The sequence below is a fragment of the Mus musculus genome, chromosome 6 (genome assembly GCF_000001635.26).
Source record: "Mus musculus strain C57BL/6J chromosome 6, GRCm38.p6 C57BL/6J".
Lineage (NCBI taxonomy): Eukaryota > Metazoa > Chordata > Mammalia > Rodentia > Muridae > Mus > Mus musculus.
In genome coordinates this window covers 37,565,895-37,576,146 of record NC_000072.6, presented here as the reverse complement: position 1 = coordinate 37,576,146, position 10,252 = coordinate 37,565,895, and the positions used below count along the sequence as shown (strand labels likewise).

The 10,252-nt window shown below is 39.9% G+C and overlaps 1 protein-coding gene across 6 annotated transcripts in view; it reads right to left on the bottom strand.

The window, feature by feature from the left end:
* Positions 1 to 1,225: 1,225 nt before the first annotated feature.
* The window catches only part of Akr1d1 (aldo-keto reductase family 1, member D1), a 44,944-nt gene continuing 35,917 nt past the window's right edge, over positions 1,226 to 10,252 (bottom strand). For 4 of the 6 annotated variants that reach the window (XM_006505825.1, XM_006505826.3, NM_145364.2 and 1 more), the window contains one exon: positions 7,332 to 9,023. In XM_006505825.1, the coding sequence (XP_006505888.1) occupies positions 8,981 to 9,023 (43 nt within the window). In that variant the 3' untranslated portion in view covers positions 7,332 to 8,980. Of the gene's footprint in view, positions 1,850 to 7,331; positions 9,024 to 10,252 lie in introns of those variants that run through there. The other 2 variants (XM_017321479.2, XM_017321478.2) reach the window with 2 other exon arrangements.

The following is a 10,252-nucleotide window of genomic DNA, read 5'->3' as shown; positions in this document are numbered from 1 at the left end:
GTCCTTGCATTTGCAGCAGTTTCTTCTTGAGTGCACTTTGGATTACATTTTTTTTTCCCTCTCATTTCTTTGCCAATCCAACTCTTTCTTTTTGTCCTTGAGGACTTGAATTTCCTAATGGTATCTTTTCTTTACTCAAGAGGTGACATGGAGCCGGGCATGGTGGCACACACCTTTAATCCCAACACTCGGGAGGCTGAGACAAGAGGATTTCTGAGTTCGAGGCCAGCCTGGTCCACAAAGTGAGTTCCAGGACAGCTAGGGCTACACAGAGAAACCCTGTCGGGGGGGGGGGGGGGGGGCAACCAAAAAAACAAGAGGCGACATGGATTTGACCTAAATTTGCATAGTTATTTCAAGGAGTCTCTGTGTGTGTGTTGGGGGGAGGGGGAGTAGATCATCTTACTGTACTCTCTCTCCCCAGTCTTTGATAGCAGCTTGTTATCTGTCAGAATTATCTGCTCTTAACATACTAAAGAGATACTTTGTATCTTTTTTCTTCTTGTATTAATGACTTTTCATTGGGATTCATTTGTCCATCTGCTCTAAACACAAATACAAAGACACGAAACCCATTGTCAGTTTAACAATCTGAGAAAAGATAAAAGGTGTGAAAAACAGTAAGGGGTGCTTAAGAAACTTCTTTTTTTCTACCAAAGTTGGATAGCCCGACGAGGGCTCTATTTCCTGAACTTCCTCCACCTCTTGTGTACCAATTAACCAATCACTGCAGATGTGAAATTGAGCTCCCATCGATGGGATGACATCTCCACCTACATCCTGGATAAAAGAGGCCATTTAGCTTCGTAAGCTGCTGATTGACAGGCTTCAGTTCTGGCACACACTTTTCGCAAAAAGAAATTGCCTTGCTGAGCTACTTTTACATTGTGTGTTCCTCTCTGTGACGCTGCTGAGATTATTCTTTTTCAACAGATGGGCTGTTTACATTAAGCACTGTAGCAATGGGCCTCCGTGGATTGATTTTTCAGTTACATACAATGGACTGAATAGGGATGTGAGAATGAGTGCGTTTTAAGATCTATTAAGATCTTGGAAGCTGGGCGTGATGGCACATGCCTTTAATCCCAGCACTTGGGAGGCAGAGGCAGGAGGATTTCTGAGTTTGAGGCCAGCCTGGTCTACAGAGTGAGTTCCAGGACAGCCAGGGCTATACGGAGAAACCCTGTCTCAAAAAAAAAAAAAAAAAAAAAAAATCTTGGCACCTCATCCCTGACATTGCCTGGAGAGTCAGGAATCAGAGTCTGGATATCTCAGAGACCTAGAATGGAACCAAACAGACCTGGCAAAACAAACAAAGAAAGATCGCTCAATTAAATGGTCCTTACAATTCTGCTATAACTGTAGACAGGAGCCTAGCATAATCATCATCACAGAGAGGGTCATGCAGAAACTGATGGTGCAGAGACCCACAGCCAAGCATGAAGCAGAGCTTAGGGAATCCTGTGGATGAGGGGGAGGGGAGACTGTAGGAGCCAGAGGGGTCAAGGACGCCACAAGAAAACCCACATAATCAAGTAACCTGGCCTCATAGGGGCTCACACAGACTGAACCAACAACCAGGGACCCTGGATGGCCCGAACCTAGGTCCTCTGCAAATATATTATGGTTGTGTAGCTTGGTCTTCTTGTGGTACTACTAACAGTGGGAGCAGGGGCATTGTCTCTGACTCATTTGCCTGCTTTTAGAACCCTTTTCCTCCTACTAGGGAGCCTTAGTATGAGGGGAGGTGCCTAGTCTTACTGCAACATCATTTGTCATGTTTGGTTGGTACCTCTAGGAGGCCTCCCCTGAGTAGGTGAGGGGAAGGAGGAAGAGGAGCGCACTGGACCTGGAGGGGAGGAAAAAAAAAAGAGCTTGTGTTAGCAGGGTGTTGCAGCCTCCGCCTGACTATTTAGGGCTAGATAATTCTTTGTTTTAAAAACTGCCTGACAATTTGAAGGTATTAAGTAATATTTTTGCCTCTATTTCCTAGGTGCTCATTCCATTTCTATGTTGTTCCTAACTCCAGTTATGATGAGCAGAAACATCCTTAGATGTCTTCTGCAGAAGGACAGGACATGATTGCTCCTAGTCAAGGACCACAGTGGTAAAGGAATGAAATCACTCAGTCATTGTGGCTTCTCTAGTATCAGGTAAAACCTGATAACTCAGGATGATCCATCCATTATATCCAACTCAAGACATTAGAGCAGACTATAGGTGGTCCCAATCTCACATCAAAAAACTGATCCACGATGTTTTCTGAAGTCGGTGTGAAAAAAAATTAGACTATAAACTCAGGAAGATAAAGCCCTCACATTACAAATTAAAATATAATAGCTTGCAGATAACTATTAAACATTTACACTTTTCTTTACTTTTATTATATGTATGTGAGTGTATGATACATGTGTATGTACACCTGAAGAATCTGAAAGGATGTATTGGGTCTATGGGAATGGGAGCCTCAGGTAGTTGTGAGCTACCTAAACAGAATTCAGGTCCTCTGGAAGCCTCAAGTGAGGCTAACCAGTGAGCCATCTCTCCAGTCAAAGAATTAATGTCAGGAGCCATCTAGGATAGGCTAAGGTTGGCAGGTAACCTTCCTGGAGGTAACCTACCATTTTTGCATGGCTTATGATGGGTGAGCTCTGTGAGACAAATTCCCATAGAGACTTCATCCCAGGATTGCTTCTTGCATTTGATATGCCTTTCCTGTTATTATTAAATATTATATAATAATCAAGGTATTAGCCTATCCTGTTGAGCATATTTCTGCAGATCAATGAAGATGTACTGTCTTGTAGTGGTGCTATATAGACAAATAGATGATTTCTTTTTTCTTAGTGGTAAGTTTATAAGAATTCCTAAAATTACACTAGTAATTATTAAGCCCTTTATAATAGGACGGCTGTTATAAGTCTTCTCTGATATGAATACTGCAATGAAAACTCTGACAGTCTTCAAGTGTCATGAGTTAATTGCTTCTGAGATAGAAAGCAGGCATTTACAACTTAGAGCACATTCCAAGAGGTTGTAAAACAATTAACCAAAGGTCACGACTAACATTCATTATAGGTGCAAATACTGACTGAGTTTATCTATACAAAACTTCAGTGTCAACTCAGACACAAAAATTATGGTTTTTAACTTTCCATGAACTTGTGGAGCCAGTGACAGAAAATTAATGTTTAGACAGATAATTACTCTTAGTGGATATGCATGTAAACATTCTCTGTTGTAAACTTCTTATTCAATTTATGATTTGAACTTATGTTTGAACGTTTAGTGAAGTTTTGTAAAAACACAAAAGGGGGGGAATGCTTGGAAAAACTATGTGGACTCTTCCCCTAGAAAAGGCAGAAAAAACTAGAAATGATTGCATTGCAGGGTATTACTGCATCAGAGCAGGAGGAGAGAGCAAGATTAGGCAGAGGAAGGAAAAAGCAGAGTAGAATAACTTATGAATTAAAAGAGAACTTAGAAATTAAGAGAGAAATACACAGAATGCAGAGAGAAAGAGGGGCAAAGAAGCTGCAGAGAGAGCAGAAAGAGCAGGCAGGCTTCTCCTTACCATGGGACAGAGCAGGTCTCTTCTTAACCGCAAGGCAGGCTTAGCCTTACTAAAGAAGACAAAGCTTTCTTCTTACAAACTTGGGTTTCATTCACTTAGCAATAAAACGATGGAGGCTTTCTCTTTCTCTATGCAATAAAGATTGTAGCTCATTTTCCATCCAGAATGAATGAGTACTTTCTGCACTGGCTCTTGGTCTTTTGCTCCATATGCATATGTAAGTATGGATGTGTGTGGGTAAGTTTGTAATTATAAAGTATGTGGCTAAGCTCATGTGGTTTGCATGGTTTGTATTGGTATGTGTGCATAAGTTTGCATATGAATGTATATGAGTTTATGTTTATTTGCTTGTGTAAAAGTTTTTCCTTCTGTGAGTGACTCTCTTCTCATAGCTCAATAAAAGTTTATTGCTCCAAGCCTCCCTCCCACCTGACAAACCAGTGGCAAGGCTTCTAGGCAAGAGAGTAAAAGCCCTAGCAATTACTCCTTACTTAGATCCCACACCAGCCCCACTCCCAGCCCTGTCAAGCTATAGGTCTTAACCACCAAGCCAGAGGCCTTTAGCCTCAGAATAAGCAAGAAAGCTGCTAGGATTTTTTTTTTTTTCCGAAGCCAGCAGCTTCAGCATTCAGCATGGTTAGAGAGTTTAAAGGCCAGAGACCATCAGTCTTTAAAACTACTTCTGGAGACCAGCAGTCTTTAAAGCTACCTCTGTCCACCTCTGTCCTCTGTGTTCTACTTCACGCTATTCCACATTCAGCAGGTTCTCAGCAAATTAATTAAGATAGGAGTTAAGAAAATACCTAGAAACAAAACTAAAAATCTGTCTGTGAAATCTTAACAGCAACAGTTCTTAGGAAAAGCTCACTATGCTCAGTGTCTGTGTCACTAGAGAAGAAAAAAAGAGAAGCTGAAAACATTGGTCAAAAGAGCATTTAACCTACGAAGTTAGCATTCTATTGATATGCTAAAGAAAACCACAAATGATGCTGGAAAAAGGAGGTATAAATGAGACACAGAACAGATTGTATGTGTGTGTGTGTGTGTTTTAACAAATTTATTCTAAGTGAAATCCAGAAAGAAAACAAGAAGGAACAAAGAACTTGGTTAACCACTTAACCGATTGACCAGTTAACTGATAGCAAACATCAAGAAGAAAAACAGAAAAGAAAAGGTGGCTATGGCCTAGGAAAATCAACAGTCGCTAAAGAGAAAGAATGAAGTGCTGAGAGTCAGTGCTGTGTTCACTGAGGCAGCCCAAGAGGTTAGCCAAGCACACAAAATATGTGTTGGATAAGTGAACAAATACGTTTTCTCCATGCTATATAACAATAGCATATTGTGAGAAAAATACGAATTTTATAAGATTGATCTTTGATGAAAAGGAAAATATACAGACTCTCTATGCACAGAGATAAAAATTCTGAGGCTAACATCCCTAATGCATTTTTACATTTTAAAATTATCTATCTATCCATCTATCCATCCATCCATCCATCCATCCATCCATCCATCCATCCATCCATCCATCTATCCCTCTATCTCTCTATCTCTCTCTCTATCTCTCTATCTATCTATCTATCTATCTATCTATCTATCTATCTATCTATCTATCTATCTATCTATCTATCTATCTATCTATCATGATGATGTGTATTTGAATTCATGTGTGTGAGCATTGTGGAGATCAGAGGTCAATGTCAAATGTTCTTCCTGTTCATCACTTCACCACCTTTTTTTTTGAGGCAGGGTCTCTCATTGAATCTCGACCTTGTTCATTCTGCTACACCAGTGATTGTTCAGTAAGCCCGAGGCTTCCCCAGCAGTAGAATTTGTACTGAAGGTTCTTACTTCTGTGGTAATGGCAATTGAATTCAAGTCCTCATGCTTATGTGCCAAGAGCTTTACTAACAGCCATTTCCTCAGCCTGAGAAATGTTCATCTCTTGACATGCATGTCAGGAGAGTGGGTATGTACAGATGTGAAAAATATCTTTGATCTGCATGCTGCAAGTTCATGGGCTCCATGTACTTTGCTCGATGTGTGGTTATGTCCCAGTATGTTATACCTAATAGGAAGGGCTTGTATATGGTTGAACACAGGGGCAGAACTGTGGAGTGTTCCGGCATTGCCTAACATATATATACACACACACATACATATGAGTGTGTTATGTGTGTTCATGTGTGTGTGCATGTACATGTGTGTAGTTTGTTTGGTTCTAGTTTTTGAGATGGAATCTTACTTTGTAGCCCATGCTAGCCTCAAACTCACTGCAATCCTCTTGCCTCAGGCTCCCAAATGCTGGGATTACAGGAGTGGGTCATCATACCCAGCTAGTACACTTGATGCTCTGATAACTGTTTGTGGTAAAGGTCTGCCCTCAGAATCAATGACTTATTACAGCAACTCATAGAACTTAGGAAAGCAGCCATGCTCATAGCTATGGATACTGATAATGCAAGGGCATAGGTTATAATTAGCCAAGGTACAAGAAACACAGGCCAGAGTCTATGTGGGAAATCAGACACAGGCTTCTACTATTTTCTCCCAGTAGAATTAATAGATAGTGCTTAACTGCCCCAAGCAATCATGCATGACAATTTATATGCATTATTGCCAACCAGGGAAATCCACTTGAGGTTTGAGATCCTGAGATCTTCCATTCAGCCACTTAGGCTTGAAGCCCCCCAGTATGGCTGAGCCTGATCTGTCTCCAGACTCTGTAAGACAAACTAAGACCATATGGTTGAAAATTTCCATATCATCATTTATTACCACAAACTATGCAATGCCTCTGATAGCCCAGATATGACATCATTCTTCTCAAGAATAGTATTCCAGGGTCATCTTCCTTGAGTGGTTAAATGGATGTCTCCCTGAATAGCCAGTGTGGGCAGGTCAAAAGAGACTCTGGGGTGCTAGTTTGTAGGGAAGTCACAACAAACTATCATCATCAGTATGGCTTGAGCGACGGAAATTGATTACTTCAGAATTCCCAAGGCTAGTTGTCTGGGATCAAGGTATTTGTAGGGCTGAAAGCAAATTCCTTCTGAAGGAAAATATCTTACCTAGTATCAGATAGGTGGTAGCAATATTTGTTATCTCCTAGCTCACAGAAGCATCAGCCTGACCTCTACATTCATCCTCATCTGGCTTTCTCCTTCTGTGTTGTCTGAATGCCCTTTTTAATTAATTAATTAATTAGTTAATTAATTAATTATTTTAATGAGGATATCAATCATTTTAGATTAAGGGTCATCTTCCTTCAGCCTGACCCCATGTTAATTAATCATAGATATCATGACCTTTTCACATAATGCCTGAGGCAGTGGAGGTTGCGTTTTCAACATAAACTCTGGGTAGTGGAAAGGGAGAAGTACTTGGTACCATAGTAGACGAAATGTCAGACTATATTCTCTCCTGACTTCTCTATTTTCTGTCTCCAACTCTTTCCCCTCCATCTCTTCTACAGTTAAGATGAAACTCACCCTTCTTTGATTTAGGAATATATCCCCTGACAAATGGCAGGACTTTTTAAAAAATATCCACCTCCAGGAATGGTTTGTTAAAAATGTTAAGCCTAGGCCTGCCTCCACATGACCCCTCACGAAGAACCCTAAAGAGCAATGGAGGTGGACTCGGATTTCTCATTCTGTAGCCTTTTCTTTCTTTCCTTCCCAAAGCTCAACCTCAGGCCCTTTCAACTTTGACGTAGCTGCTTCTCCCCTATCTTAGAAACAGAACAGAGACCATGTGCTGGAACAAATCATCATATTTTATTAATTCTTGTGAATAAAATATTTCCCAGAGAACAGCATTGCTAACAATATTGAAACAAAAACGATTCGTGTTGATCACATTTTTAAGTGATAATTTCTCAAAAATGGTTCTCTTTGGGCCATTTGATTTTGACTATTGATATTAAAAATATATTACTTTTGAAGAATCTTCTCACCCTTTGAAAGTGATCTAATATAAGCAAATGTATTGTATTTTAGATGAACTAAAAATAGATACAGTTGTAATCATTTAATTCATGTTTTAAAATTTTATATATATAGTAAAATGACTCGTGCTCTTTTAGAACTTTCAGCTTTGTCAAAATTCAGATAGCTACCCCACTATATTCTTAAGATCTTTAAAAACTACTTTTACAAAGCCTTTTCTTCTAGCATTTCTCAAATCCTTCTTTAAAAAAGAAAAAAAAATCATTTGGGGGCTGGAAAGATGCTCAGCGGTTAAGAGCACAGGCTGCTCTTCCAAACTTCCTGAGTTCAAATCCCAGCAACCACGTGGTAGCTCACAACCATCTGTAGTGAGATCTGATGCCCTCTTCTGGTGTTTCTGAAGACAGCTACAGTGCACTCATATACATAAAATAATTTTTTAAAAAAAAAATCACCATCTTCAGACGATTTTATGGTACAAAGCTTGATTTGTATATCTTGTTTCTTGCCACTTTACATGGTGGTTTTCTTGATGAGTGCAGGCAAGAATGATTATAACATAGTACAAGTAGGGCTTACCAGTCACATGAAAGCTCAGGGCATTAAAAATGGGAGAAAGACCAGGGATTCAGAATTCAAGACTGGCCTCAACTGCACAGCAGGTTTGTGAGCAGTCTGGACTACACAAGACCCTGTCTCAACTCCCCACCCTCCTAAACAAAAACAATTTAAGAAAGAATCAGTGTTGTCCATCCTTCACGCACATGAAAGGCTGAATGGGCACACTGGATGGAAACAAATGATAAAAACAGACTCAGCATGGCTTTGCCGATTGCCCTCATCCCCACCTCCCTCACCCTGGGCCTCCAGCCTGCCAGGCAAGCACTGCAGGAACCTCTAGCCCTGGAACATCCTACGGTATGTTCTTCTTTAGGACTCTTCAAGACTTCCAGTTCTATCTCTACTCAAGGTGCATTAGGAATGGCATGTGGATTTCTGCCTTGGCTGTGACCATCTTGCAACTAATGGTCCAAACATTTGGTAGGTCATGGTCATGGTCAGCACCAGGAACTGTGCCAACTGCAAACCTCTTTGTCCTGCTAAAGGTTAAACAAATCAGACTCCCTATATTAGTCTCAGATTCTTGGACCTGCTTTTACATGCTACTTTTGAGTAAAGTTTAGTGATTTCCATGAACAGTCTAGAAGACATTGATCTAAAGATATTAGTAAGACATTTGCAAAGAACTATCCAGATAGATTAAATAAAGATGAATCTTCTTTTCTCTTCATCAGAGCTAGCTGAGTTAATACTACACAAAAGTTAAGCATGGTGTGTTCTGCCCATCTTAATCTGAAGAGAGCAAGACCCCATTTATCTACATCTGGAGTGGATTAATCAGCTTAAGATCTTGAATGAAGAAAAAAAAAAAACTCTGTTGAAGAAATTTCCATGTTCAGTATTCGTCATGAAATGGGTATTCAGGATGGTCACTCCACCTGCCAAGACAACGCCGTAAGAGGAAGACACTTTATTCTCCTGGTGGCACAGCTGTGTTACCAGCCTCCTGAAGTTTTGTTTCTAGTCCTTTCCCTTTTGTTCCCCCTTGTACTTCATTCTCATTTCTCCTTAAACCGGCACCTTTCCACAATGATGCACATAGTAGGTAGGCATGGAAAAGGTGGTTGTGGTTACATCACTTCACTCATAACAAAACAAGGTGAGAAACTTCCTGCCTGTACTCGAATTCGAAGTGTTACTGTTTGTAATAATGATGCTGATGATCCTATCTTGTACTGTTACAATAATGACCATGACGATGACGACGATTATGACGACGACAACCCTAATTTTTAAATAAGAAATGTGAGAGTGTCTACAACAATCTAGAGTGTGTGTATGTCTATCATGGAACATAGCCAAGATTCAGCTCTCTGAAAGTACTACAAAAATACAAAACAAACATGGCTCTCCAATGCCAGAGGTCGACAAAATAGCATCAGAGAAGAGGGGCAGCTCATTACCCTTTGAAGGCACAGTTTTTCTTTAAATTAATGGAGCTTAATCTTCATATCACTTTGTTGATTTTCGAATTCTTTTCTGAAGAATGAGTCATTTTCCCCTAATATTGCTAAAATTGCTTTTAGTATTTCAAATGTAAATCATATAATTTAGTAAAAGAAAATCAATAGAATGGTGGATTTAGTCCATATTATTTCTTCATTTAATGATACTTTCCAGTAGAAATAACATCTCTTCAAGAGCTATTGATTAACTATGGCTTAGTTTCCAGTAAGATATTACGTGTGCTTGCATTTTCTCATGTGTTCTGAGGCTGGGTAGCGTGTTTTGCCGCCAAGCAGTGTTCTCCCTGGAAAACTCACACTCAGGGGCTGCTTTATTACAGTAATCCAGAGAATCAATATTAGTGCATTCAAAATACTTTCCTACTCGTGAAAAGTAGTGAGATCAACTGTGTTTCAACTCTGTGCATTTAGCTTAATGGGGGCTGCTGAACTCACTGCCTAAAGAGAAGACCAAATAAAGTTACCACCAACATGATTTGAGAAATCAAACAGGAAGCAATGAAGAGCAAAATATGTGCATGCATATACACATTTGGCTATCTGTGTATAAGCCACATGAATTTTAATTTAAAAGACCTGCAGTGTTTAGGGAGCAGTGTCTTGGGTGAGCTTGACAATAATTATACATGGTGTGATGGTTT